Source organism: Pyrus communis, chromosome 16 (genome assembly GCF_041283825.1).
Source record: "Pyrus communis isolate YQ-2024b chromosome 16, ASM4128382v1, whole genome shotgun sequence".
NCBI classification, from domain to species: domain Eukaryota; kingdom Viridiplantae; phylum Streptophyta; class Magnoliopsida; order Rosales; family Rosaceae; genus Pyrus; species Pyrus communis.
The window spans coordinates 27,670,514-27,684,160 of record NC_142580.1 but is presented as its reverse complement, the minus strand read 5'-3'; the positions used below and the strand labels follow the sequence as shown (position 1 = coordinate 27,684,160).

At 36.4% G+C, this 13,647-nt stretch overlaps 1 protein-coding gene across 1 annotated transcript; it reads left to right on the top strand.

Moving 5' to 3' along the window:
* Positions 1 to 5,528: 5,528 nt before the first annotated feature.
* Positions 5,529 to 10,511, top strand: LOC137731108 (acetylornithine deacetylase). The gene is made up of 10 exons (XM_068470190.2): positions 5,529 to 6,129; positions 7,558 to 7,802; positions 7,878 to 7,986; positions 8,744 to 8,882; positions 8,959 to 9,016; positions 9,164 to 9,181; positions 9,295 to 9,417; positions 9,593 to 9,746; positions 9,852 to 9,885; positions 10,117 to 10,511. The coding sequence occupies exons 1-10, from the start codon at positions 5,644 to 5,646 to the stop codon at positions 10,218 to 10,220; spliced, it is 1,470 nt and encodes a 489-aa protein (XP_068326291.2). The 5' UTR covers positions 5,529 to 5,643; the 3' UTR covers positions 10,221 to 10,511.
* Positions 10,512 to 13,647: the final 3,136 nt, after the last annotated feature.

The window sequence follows — 13,647 nt, the reverse complement described above, 5'->3', positions numbered from 1 at the left end:
AAATGGCATGCAAAGTGCCTGCCTATTTAATTATGCGTTAGTAGTTGCAAATATTTATGATTGGTGCTGCGGATGCACAAGTAAGTACCAGGTAAGTTTATAGATTATGGTTGTGAATTAGTGGTTATGTGAGATGCATTGAGAGCTCATAAACCTGCACCCTGATGTTAGTACTCTCGCCTAGAGTTAGGGCACATCCTTTACGTGATCGTTCACTTCCCGCACCACACGCTCACATTGAATCCAAGGTAGGTGCCAGCCTGTCATACATACCACATTAGGTCGTTCCGACTCGTAGGTGACTTGTGATACTTCGCACAGCCTTCACGTGATCGTAGCACTTGAGCGTATTTATTTACACCTAGCCTGTCGTACAGACCACTTTAGGTGGTTCCGACTCGTGTGCAGGTATAGTTGTTGAGATGTGGATTTGAGCTCTAGATTCAGCTGTACAGGTCACGTTAGGCCATCTCCAACCGAGGGCTGGCCAGAGGGCTCATTTTAGCCCTCTGGCCCTCCAAGATTCTCCAAGATATTAATATTTTAATGAACAGTACAGGGCCATATTTGCCTCCGTCTCCAACCGAGGGCCAGATGGCTCGTTTTAGCCCTGCCACAAAAAACCGTCTCCAACCGAGGGCCAAAGGGCCAAACATAATTTATTATTTAAATTTAAAAACTACAAACAACTTATATTTAAAAATTACAACTAAAATTTAAAAACGACAAATTAAATTTAAAAACTACAAATTAAATTCGAAAACAACATTAACTTAAATTTAAAAACTAAAACAACTTAAATTTAATATCCATAATCAACATCATCTTCATCATCTGCTATTGTAGGAGTACAGTCAGAGGTAAACAACTGTCGTCGACTCATAATTTTTTTTTTTTCTATCAATATTGACCTTACTCATTGGAGTGTAATTCGAAGTGTTCCTTTCCATATTCTTATCATCCATCTCTTCTTGTATTTGTTTTGCCCGTTCTTCATGCCTACGCTTCATTTCTTTGACCTCAAGGGCATTTTACTCCGCCAATAATCGCAATGAGGCCACCACTTCATGTTGAGCGGCATAATTATCATTTGCCTTGCCCTTTTCCTTCAACCTTCAAATTTCGCGCCTTGTTTCGTTCCATAGCCTTAGGTATGGAACCTTCACCCGAAGACGGATTTTCTACCCTTTTTCGTTGAATGGTTGGAGATCCATCTTCATCCATATCTACAGCTGAGGATGCAATTTCGAACACCGGCGTAGGAGCTCTCTTTGGTGGATCTTCAAATAACACCCACCCTTTACAAATTTCCCAACAACTGTGAAACTGAAAGGGTTTCAAGCTGCTCTCCATATACAATTCCTCCGCTTCGCGTACCTAGAAAAAAATTAAAGGAAATTAATTTATGAAATTAAATGTAATATAATTAAATATTTAAAATAAATTGTGAAAACACTTACTTCGTCGTAGTAATTAGCGTCGCCTTCATGTCTACTTGCGGTTGCTAACAATGCTTGATGTCATTTGATCAAACTTGGCTGAAGATGTTTCTTCCATCTTGAAAAACAACTCTCGTGGTTTCGAATATTCACTGGAGTGGTGCCTTCATAGAACTTTAAGTATTTTTTGGACACACGAGTCCAAACACCGTCATTTGTTTGAGAATTCCCCCCTCACACTATCTTCCGACACCCATCTATAAGCCTTGCAAAGAGCTTCATCTTCTTTTCGGGTCCAAGCCCTACCTTTCATTGCAGAAGAGGCCATTTCAAAATTATTAAAAAAAATTGAAGGATAGAGTTTTGAAAGAGGAAGGAAAATATGAGAATTGAAATGGTAGGAATGGTGAAAATTTTGTGAGGAATGGTTTAGGTATTTATAGGACCCGTTGTGACTCGTTATGACCTGTTAAGAAAAATATATATTTTTTTCTTAAATTTGGACATACCACATATTGCCACATAAATATTACTTCAAAACATTAAAACACATTTGTCGTTTAAGTACTACATCTACACTAAAAAATAAGAGCCTAATAAACAAACATCCATACACTACTAGTCTATTACAAAATATTAAATGTGCAAGGATATGCAAAATGAAAGATTTTTTGTTTTCAAGCTTGTGAAGCCTTTCTCAAAAGTTTAAACCTTGCCAATGGAACTCAAAGCTTGCATGTTACTCCTTTTACAAAATCCTCAATTTTCATCGATCATCATGACATAAGATTTTCTGGTATCCACTAGTGTAAATATTTTAAATTGAAGATCGAATTCATTCCTTGTATTCATATAGGGTCAGGGAGTGTAGCTGTAAAAAAAATCATCAAAATCGGAGTTAAAATAACCGTTAAATTGTGATTTTTCGTTGATAATTATCAAAAAGTTTTGTCCCGTTACTTGATATCTGAATGTTTATTTTTTGCAATTTTTGGCGTATGCAATCTCAAATTATATACAAACATGTTTGACGATTGGATCGTTGAAACTAGTTTCGTAGAATGCATATCCCATAAAAAAAATAGATTCACTAACACTTAAGAGTTTATTCTTACGTTCATTAAGTATAACATAAGATTTTGTGGTATCCACTAGTGTAAATATTTTAAATTGAAGATCGAGTTCATTTGTATTCATATAGGGTCAAGGAGTGTAGCTGCAAAAAATCATCAAAATCGAAGTTAAAATAACTGTTAAATCGTGATTTTTCATTGATAACCGTCGAAAAATTTTGTCCTGTTACTTGATCTCTAAATGTTTGTTTTTTACGATTTTTAGCATATGCAATCTCAAAGCATATACACACAAGTTTGACGATTGGATCATTGAAATTAGTTTCGTAAAATGCATATCCTATCAAAATGATAGATTCACTAGCACTTAAGAGTTTTTTCATACTTTCGTTAAGTATAACATAAGATTTTGTGGTATCCACTAGTGTAAATATTTTAAATTGAAGATTGAGTTCATTCATTGTATTCATATAGGGTCAAGAAGTGTAGCTGTAAAAAATCATTAAAATCGGAGTTAAAATAACCGTTAAATCGTGAATTTTCGTTGATAACCGTCGAAAAGTTTTGTCCTGTTACTTGATCACTGAATGTTTGTTTTTTACGATTTTTAGTATATGCGATCTTGAAGCATATACAAACAAGTTTGACTATTGGATTGTTGAAATTAGTTTTGGATACACCAACGTGATCTACTCAACCTCACGAACATCTCCATATTTTTAAAATAATTTTCTGAGGTCTCACGCGGCCCCACACGCCGGCCACACGCAGGCATGTGCCTAGCACACGGACGGAATCCCTAACGGCGTTAGAGAATATTCTATCCAAAAGCAAGCATGTTCCGTCAAAACTAACCTGACACCGTTAACTGCCGTTAGGAATCTTCCGTCAAAGTTGACAGAATATTCACCGTCTTCTCCAGTAAGTCTCGCCGGCCGCTGCCGTCCGTCGCCGTCTACAACTCGAATTCTCGCCGGAAACTGGAAAATTTTCAAAACTTCATATCTTCTTCATTTCTCAACCAAATTCCATGAAATTGGTACCAAATTGAAGCTTACAACGAGTAAAACAAAACCTTGCCACTTTAAAGCTCTAAAACCAACGGAATCTCGTTGGAGAAACCCACGATATTCTGGCCAAACCTGTAACTCACTGAAACTGGGCTTCCCGACGTCCAAAACACTTCAACTTTCTTCTCCGAGCTTCGTGAGGACCTCCAAAAGCTCCCTATGACCTTAAAAACTCCTAAAAGCTGAGGTTAGGGTTCTCGAGGTTTTCGAAGGTTTCAAGTCTCACAAATGGTATGGATGAACTCAGGAGCTTGCAAGGATTTGAATCTTACCTTCTAGACGTCGATCCGTGCGTGAAAGATTGGTTTTGAAATTCGTCCGTATGCTTGCAAAGGAAATGGAATGAAGTCCGAGAGAGAAGAGAGAGAGAGAGAGTCACGGGAGTGTGGTATGGGTGTGTGTGTGTGTGTGTCCTGTAGAGTTAACCACCAAAAACAACTAAACAACACCTCACAACACCAATTAACGTCCAAGGGCATTTCAATCTTTTTGCACCTACGGTACAAATAATTCGGGACGGGTTGTCACATTTATTATTGTCTTCTAACTGCGATGTAATATAATCTAAATTTTGTATAATTGTTTTTATGAAATTTTTCTGAAAATGCTCTAACAACTGGTTTGACAAATGATTATGATTATTATTTTCTAATTTTATATTTTCTGCTTGACTAATAATTAGATCTACTATACTATTGGCTTGTGGATTATCTTCACTACGCAAATTATGATTATGCTTTCTCAATGGAAAATAACAAACGGTCTAAGGTTATTTTTCTTTTTTGAGGTTCACTAATTTTTAAATTAAGATAATCTATCATAAACTACAATTTACCTTTCTCCAAAGTTACTAGAAACTCTCTTTCTTCTCTTAATGTCTCTAAAACTTGATTTGTTACTCTTTTTGCTTCTAAAACTTTATGCTGCATTCTGTGTTATTATATTTACTAATAAATGAAGGATGTTCAAGATAACTAAGATAAAACTTTTGCTTCTTCAAAGTATTGCTAATTCTTTTGGATATATATGCAAATCTTCTCTTTTTGCTAATTATAGTTGGGTGTCTGAGACAATAAATATCTGGTGGTTGTGGTTGACAAGGTCTACAAGGACAATAATAAATGTTGTTCATACAAAATAAATAAGTGTGATATCAGTTGTGTTAATGACTTATGTCCTTAATGTACTTTACTATTATAATTATACTATTAAAACGCTAAACTTGGCTCTGATACCAAATTCAGAAAGCAAGACCGGTTAAATAGTCGGATGACCATTATAACAACTAGACATAAAACCTTGCACATAGAACTTGACATGTTTCAGAATGGTGGTTACTCACAATGCAAGTATAAGGCCTTAATGGCTAAACTTAGAGGTACGAAGAACTCAGAAGTACCCTGGTTAATGTCCAGTTATTTGTATGGCAATCATTCAACTATAATAGAATGTTCGAACAAAGTATGATCGTCAGTTTAGCAGGTTAATAATATAATTACAATAGTGTTTCCTTGTTTTGGACTAGAAGTCTATTTAAACAAACACACTAAAGAAGGAAAAGAAAACTTACTTAAGACTTGGAGATTACTTGAATATGTACACTTGAACTTTTATTGATATACATAATGTTTACAAAGATAATTGTTTACAAGAAAGTGTTTACAAGGAAGTGTTTACAAGGATGCTATGAAGGCTCCGGATGAAGATGGTGTGAGTATATGAAAGTATGGTGTTCAGGTGTTGAGATGTTGAAGTGTTGATGTGTGTTTTTACAATGAATGGAATTCCTCTTATATAGATTGAGTGAGTACTCTGAAAAATTAAAATCTTTACAAATATATGGTATGGGCATCTCCTTGGTACTTGTCATCTTTTACTGTTGTTGAAATTATCAGCATTGTTTCTGAAACATAGTCTGACTTATTTGTCTTTTTTTTTTTTTTTTTGCTTTGCATGTGATATCTCTAAGATGCCTATTTCCTTGTCTTCTTTTCCATGCTCATTTTGGGTATTATTGAAAAATTTTGTCTCGATGATTAAAAGGAAAGATTTTGAGGGGTTATGGTTAGTTTTCCATATTTTCGTAGAAGTCGTAAGTCTACCTTTTTTCGGAATTCCCGACTTCAGCCACACTCCTCTCTCTCTCTCTCTCCACCACGACCCGAGAAACCCAAAACCCACAGGAAAAGAAATATTCTGATTTCGCCGGCAGCCATGGCTTCCTCCACCGACGTGAACAAAATAGTAGGCGACCTGGACAAGGAGTCCTTCGTATCCCTTCTCTCGAAGCTTATTGGGGAGTCCAAGTATCTCCAGAACAACCCACCTGAGCTGATCCCTCAAGAGGACCGAGCCGTCAAGCACGTCCTTGATTCCCTGCTTCCCCATAGCACCACCACAGGCGGTGGGCCCTTGGTGATCAAACACGTGACCTACTTCCCCGGCAGAGGCAACGTTATTGTGGAGTACCCGGGAACTGTTCCTGGGAAGATCTTGTCCTTCGTTGGCTGTCACATGGACGTCGTCACTGCTAATCCCAATGACTGGGTTTGTTTCTTTCATTCGATTTTCGGCTTTAATTTGGTCTGTGTTTGCTATCTGGGATTGGATTGAATTGGATTGGATTGGATTGGACTGGATTGGATTGGATTGGATTGGATTGGATTCTATCTATAGTGTAGAACGTTAGAGAGTGACAACTTTATGTTCAATATGTTACAAGCTGTTCAACCCAATTTTGTGTTTTTATTTTTTGTCGATTATCTTCGTAGGCTGATTGTTTTGGCATTTCTGTTATGGGGTTTGTTTGAACTGATTAGAGCTTTTACTTGTTTTGGCTTTTGAGTGATTAGCGGTTGTGTTAGTTGTTTGGAGGATTATCTGTTTAGTGTTAGCTTAATTCCAATCAATATTTGCCGAGTTTCGATTCTCTTTTTGTTGATTTGGAACAGCTCTGCCTTTATAGATTTTAGTTATGTTTCTTCACTTGGATTTTCCCAAAAACATATGTTTTGCTTTATCCTTTGGGATTTATCCCAAAACTAATCTTTTGATTTCTCCATCTTTTTGTGATTGAATAACAGCAGTTTTCTTGGTTTTCTGATTACTCATATTAAGCCTAATCCAAATGTTTTAACTACTGAAGTCTTCTATCCTTTTAATGTTGCAGTCAAAATCCCAATCATGATTCTTTCTGGTGAATTAAACTAAGTCCAATCAATTTGAAACCCGAACAAGTTTGTTCAGTTGACAAATTTACCCTGCATAAATCGTTTATTTTGGGGGCTTTCGTCCTTATGTTATGAGAAGTTAGATACTATAATTTGGTAATTTGCTGCCTTTAGATTTATGTTGTTCAAAATTGATTCCTATCCATAAATAAATTGATAATCCAATTCGAGTTGAACTCTGCTGATTTGAAAATTCTACAAACCCACAGATGGTTTTCGGGCTTCTTCTTTTTTTTTTTTAACAAAACCCACTGTATGGTTTCCTTTGTCCATATATTAATAACTATGGTCTAATTTCTGCTAGCTTGTCCTTCCTTCTATTTTGCTAACTACTTATCTAGTTATGATCCCAACTGGAATCAGCTGGTAATATATTACCATTTTAGCGTGATGCATCTGAAATTGATTATAACCATTAACCAGATTTTTTTTACCCTCTTTTTCTTTAAGATCCTTCAGCTTACGTCATTTGACAGTAAGCTTTGGTTCAAGACAAGCTGAAATCTCATAACTGTGGCCAATTAAATTTTATTACGCTTCACATCTTACGTTTTGAAAATACAGTTTCAGATGCAAGTTAGTCTTTTATTACAGGAGTATGAGTTTTTCATTGGTGTTGTGTACAGAATAATGGATCAACATTGGGCAGTAGTTAAAATGCAATAATGATCATTCTTTCCTTTTCTCAATTTTGGTGGGTTAGTGATGATTCATTGTGCATCAAATTTGATTCTTGTATTTGCAGGAATTTGATCCATTCTCATTGAGCATCGATGGAGATAAACTTCGTGGCCGTGGAACTACTGATTGCTTGGGTCATGTTGCACTTGTAACTGAGCTCATGAGAAGGCTGGCAGAGACAAAGCCAAAATTGAATTCAACTGTGGTTGCAGTCTTTATAGCAAATGAAGAGAATTCTGCCATTTCAGGAGTTGGTGTGGATGCGCTCGTAAAGGATGGGCTACTCAGTAGGCTAAAGGATGGTCCTCTGTAAGTAATTTTCATTTTTTGTAAAACAGGATAACCAAGAAATGTCATGCTGATTCATGTTGGCGTTCAACTCAGGTTTTGGATTGACACAGCAGATAAACAACCTTGCATTGGTACTGGTGGTATGATACCTTGGAAGCTTCATGTGACTGGGAAGCTTTTTCACAGTGGTTTGGCACACAAGGTATGCCACTGTGTCCTGTACACCATTTGAAGTGACATTTCAGTACTTAATCTACTTACTATTGAACCATTGGTTTAGATGTATATCCCGCTGCCTACTCCACTGCAGCTACCATGGTCATAGTCCCGCCTGGCATAAAATTCTTAAGTTCGATTAATATGATGTTTAGGGTTGGGGATCAATGGTGAAAATACTAACTGAGCTGGACACTATGAGCTGGATATAGTATTTTCAAAGGGGTCATGGTCAATATAATACAAATCAGGGATGTTATTTTACTGTTGTGTGATTTATTACAGGAGCAAAACCACCCAACACTTTTGGGATGAGGTAGTAATAAGAGAAGGCATAAAGATTTTCTTTGATAATAGTAAATATGCTCTTTGATAAAGTGCAATATAGGATTTCAGTCGCTGCTTCTGAACTATTCTGGGTAGGGAAGTTGATATCTGGTGTGGGGTTTTTATGAATGTTGAAGCACATTTCGTCATAGCAAATTCTAGCCTTTTCTCTTTAATTGGTAAAAAGCATTTGTTGGACTTGCAGCCAAAGAAGCTAAGGAGTTATCTTGGTTCACAATTAAATTTTTTTTCTTATCTACAAATCGCTCCTATATTTCGTTACAATAAAACTTGTTTGGAGCATTCCAGAGCCTGAACTTATGTCTTCTTGGACAATTGAACATTTGTATCGTGAATCACAATGGTATTACGTCCTCTTTGTACTTATTTATCTTATTGATGTTGAATATCTGTAGGCTATAAACCCTTTGGAGCTAGCTATGGAAGCACTGAAAGATATCCAGTTGCGGTTCTATAGAGATTTTCCTCCCCATCCCAAGGAAGAGGTCTATGGATTTGCTACACCATCAACCATGAAGCCAACACAATGGAGTTGTAAGTTTCTGGTTTCAAGCTTGTGGTGAAAAATGTTGGAGAATCATGGATTACACTGACCTCGTTTTGGTTTCAGATCCAGTTGGTGGAATAAATCAAATTCCAGCTGAGTGCACAATTTCGGGAGATGTCAGGTTAATATTCTCAGTGACTTGTTTGAGGCTTTTCTGTAGTAGTGATATTTATTTTCTTGGTTGTAGGAGAAGGAATATCTCATCGAGGATTTTTCTTTAATCTTTTTCTTTTCTAGGATTTTTCTTATTAATTTTTGTTGTTTGCAGGTTAACTCCCTTCTACAAGTAAGCAACTGGCTTTCTTTTGTGAATTTCCATATCCTAAAGGTTTGTTGTAAAGATTTTATCTCTGCCCCATTCTCCATTTTTAACACGCAAACACTTTTAACCTGTTACAGCGTTAAGGATGTTATGAAAAAGCTTCAAGAATATGTGGATGACATTAACGAAAACATAGGAAACGTAGAGTCACGAGGTCCGGTTTCAAAGTATATCTTACCAGATGAAAACCTAAGGGGAAGGTACTCTCTGTCTCTCTCAAGATGTTTGTTTTTTTAGCTTAGCTACCATCAAATATTTCTCTTAAATAAATAATAAATAAATAAACAAACAAAAGCAAAACAAGACAAATATTTTTGGCAAGTTAATTATTAAAAGAAGAAAGAAAGTGTATTTACATTTTTCGTCTCTCTACAGCCTTACATTAAGTTTTGATGAGGCAATGTCCGGAGTTGCTTGCGATCTCAACTCCCGTGGATTTCATGTATTGTGTAAAGCTACTGAAGAGGTTGTTGGTCATGTAAAACCGTACTCAATTACTGGAAGTTTACCTCTCATTCGAGAACTGCAGGTGCAATAATTTTTCCTTATTCCAAGCCCTTTTTTTACTTTTTCTTCTCTTCTAGTTTTCCTTGAGTACTCATTCTCTGAATTATATCAATTTGTTGTGTGCTAGGATGAAGGATTCGATGTTCAAACTGCTGGCTACGGTACAATGCTATTTCTGTTAGCCTTTTGGATTTAGCTCACAAAACTTACATATAATTGAGAACTTGCCTATGGGCTGTCAGTTGTGAGAGGATGAGAGAACAAGGGAAGCTGGGTTCAAAAGAAGGAAACCTAGTTTATTTAATGCATAATAGTTTGTTCTTCCTGGGAGTTGATCGGTTATTATACCCGAGTCGATGATGTTCTGATTCATTCCTGTTATGCATGTGCAGGCTTGATGGCAACATACCATGCCAAGAATGAGTACTGCCTTTTTTCCGATATGCGCCAAGGCTACCAGGTGTTTCTCAGCGTTATCTCTCAACTAGAAGACTGAGAATGTGCTAAGAAACAAAAACAACTTAGAAGAACGAGAATAACAAGAAGTTGCAATGACACTACCAAATCACACCAAAATTGAATAGTGCCTTCTTCTGATGTTTTCCGAGGCTATCGGGTGTTTGTCAGCAGTCACAACCCTGGTGTCTCAACTAGCGAAAGCAAAATGTTGGTATAATCTTTTAATTCTGTTGAGGGCATACGTTCTGCACCGAGTTTAGTGCATTTCATTACCAATTGTTGATGTCATTTTGTGCGTAACTGCGCTATGCGATAACCTTTTTTTTTCCTTTCCTGCATGAGCTTTGGAACTTAGGATCTCCATCTCACTTTGCTCATTCCATGTTAGTTACAGTGACAGTTTTTGTTTTCCTTTTCGGGTTAACTGCATTCCCATTTAGGAGATTCTATTACAATCCAATCAAATAGTTTCTAGTATGTGTGTTAGATTAGTTGTAAACAACAGTGTGCCTGCCTCCTCACACTCAAATTTGAATCTTCTTTTGGGAGATTAGTGTAATTTAAAGAGAATGTCGCTGTACACTTATGGATCGCAATACAGCATAAAACCGTCTAAACACGTGTGATTATGTAGGGTTTAGAAAGGATAACTTTTCTTTCCGACTACTCCATCTTATGTCTTCAACGTTCATGTCTTAATAGCATAGGGTAAGAGTTGGGTCATCACCGGAATGTATCACCATCAGATCTAGGACAGCCTTCCGGCTTAAACCCTATAGATCGCCAGCGACACCGAAAAACAAATATTAACAACTTTAAGGTTCACACACCCTAGGTAGTTGAAAGGAAACCATCAATGAAGAGAAAACTAGTGACTTTGTTCACAGCCAAGCAACGCCTCAATAGTCGCAACATCTGACTTTGTTCTGCTTCCTAAGCACAACCACAAAGTAAGGACAACCGGCAACTAAACAAGAGAAGCCTGCTTCATCTAGCAGACAACAAAGTGAAAGTGGCGGTGTAGGAAACACTCGAGCCCGTGGAAACATCGGAGCTCTACGCACAACCTCAATAGTATTCGTGGTTGAGAATTAGAAAAAGGATCAACAAGGAGGAGGGATACCAGTGGGGGTAAGAGGAACATAATAGATTGGGATAAAAAGCAGGAGGGAAAACATAGAAGCAAGGAAAAGTGGAGTAGGAAAGAGTGGGGAGGAACGGTGACCGACCTCGGCTGAAGCTAGGGTCGCCACCATCGGATTTGCTCAAATATGAAAGCCTCACACAAAAAGGTGAGAAATACTCTTAATAAGGGAGAAAGACTCTCACTCGGAGAGAAAAGATTTATATGGACTTTTGTTGAGTTTTTAAAGTGAGGTAAATTACAACATCAGTTTAGGATTTAGGGTGATTGGTTTCTAAATTGACAAAATGTGTAGCATATTGAGCCATATATCCTAATAAGGGTAAATTAAGGTTTGACCCCTTGAATTATCATCCTAGTTGAAATTGACCCCTACATTATTTTTTTGGTAAATTAGCCCCCTGAACTATTTAAAATCAGTTAATTAACTCCTTGTCGTTAGATTGCGAAATCAATTCCGTCAAATTCAAGGGCAAATTAGTCATTTCATTATCAATTATTACTTATTAGCTATAACCGCCAATAAAATTTTGACACATGGACACAGAATAATTAAAAAACATATAGCATAATGAGAAAACATAAAAAAACCAAATGTTTACATAACGGATCATCTCACATCGTTATTACACATTATTTTGTTTTCAAATGTCATAAGTTCATTCATGGTTATATTTGACAAGTAAGAAATGATGAAGGAAAGGCTAATTTCTCTTTGAATTTGACCAAATAGTGGATGAAATCTACTAACAAGGGTCAATTGGTTGATTTTAAATAGTTTAGGGGGTTAATTTACCAAAAAAATAGTTTAGATGATCAATTTCAACTGGAGCAATAGTTCAAGGGGTCAAATGGCAGTTTACCCATCCTACTAAATTGGCGGTTAGGTTTCTGCTTATACGTCCCGAGTTTGAAACTTCTTATTCTCAGTTAACGTAATAATTTCAAACCCATAATAATCCCTACCCTAAGTTAATGTAATAGTTTCGAGCTTGTTATGGATTAGGAAAAATTTATGAGAGGATGAGTATGACGTTGTATGCTCTTTATTACTCAGTGTTAAATGTTATGAAACTCAACAGCTCCACATGAATAAGCTTAAGGAATGGATGAAGTGTTACATTCTAAACTTATCTTTATTGTGTTTATATTTTGGGGTAAATTACATTTTATCCCTTCAAGTTTGGTTGTAATTGTAACATCATACAACATCTTTAAAACATTTCAATCTCATACATTAATTATCATTTATTTCAATTTCTTATATCAGATAAAAAATTCGTTAAGTCATGACATGGCAAAATCAAACCTATATTTTTTATGATGTGACAGTCAATTATGTCATATAAATGAGAGAGAAATGAGAGAGAGAGAGGGAGAGAGAGACAAGAGAGAGAGAGAGGGGGGGGGGGGAGAGAGAGGAGAGATGGAGAGGCTAATGGTATAAGTGATGACGTGGCAAATGCAGAGCCCTCGTAGCAAATCCAGTTCCCTCTATCTTGATAGCCGTCCCAATTTCTCGAGTTTTGTTCTCTTCTTCAGCTAATGTTATTCAGATAGCTTTCGAGTGATGAAATTTGTAGGTCACAACAAATTTAGGGTGCGTTTGTTGCACGGGACTGTCTCGGATTGGACTAGCTGTAGGGACTAAGTTGGACTGGCTTAGACTAGACTAAACTGGACTAGCTTAGTGAAGCGTTTGGTGCAGTGTCGGATTAAAAAGCATGGTTATGAAAACCCATCCACAACAAAGCAACCCATCACAATTTTTCCCAAAAGAAATTAAATTCACACAAAAATAATCAATGTGGATTTTGCGAATGAGGATAGAAAATGTACCAACAAGAACAAATAATGCTAAAGCTGTATATCAGATCAAGCAAAAATATACACATATATACAAACTCAGCCAAAATATATATATATATATATATATATATATATATATATATATATGCAAACCCAGTATACCGAACAATGCAATTGATCATTTCATCTTAAATTAGAAAGAACCCACCATTTTAAACACCATCACAGCAAACAAAAAGTTTTGGCAGACCATTTTGAGGAAATCAAATAGGGTAAGAAAGTCAACATTCTCATCAAATTTTGTGTATTTGGCAGAATTTTAATTTATCAGAGTTCGATGTTCCTGGGACTTTCAAACAAGCCATCTCGAGTCTGAAAGCAAGCAAATGGATAGAACCTAAGTTTGAATTGTCATCAATAAAGAAGAATAAAGTATGGGAATTGGTGGAACCAAGTGAATAATAGGTTCTAAATCGGTTTTCAAAACTATGAAGGATAATGGGAATATAGA

What these genes read in the sequence shown, in the direction of transcription:
- LOC137731108 (XM_068470190.2), top strand. Translation starts at nt 5,644, where the DNA reads ATGGTTAGTTTTCCATATTTTCGTAGAAGTCGTAAGTCTACCTTTTTT. An exon ending in AGGCTAAAGGATGGTCCTCT is followed by an intron (nt 7,803 to 7,877) that starts GTAAGTAATTTT and finishes CGTTCAACTCAG; the next exon opens with GTTTTGGATTGACACAGCAG. An exon ending in GAAGCCAACACAATGGAGTT is followed by an intron (nt 8,883 to 8,958) that starts GTAAGTTTCTGG and finishes TTTTGGTTTCAG; the next exon opens with ATCCAGTTGGTGGAATAAAT.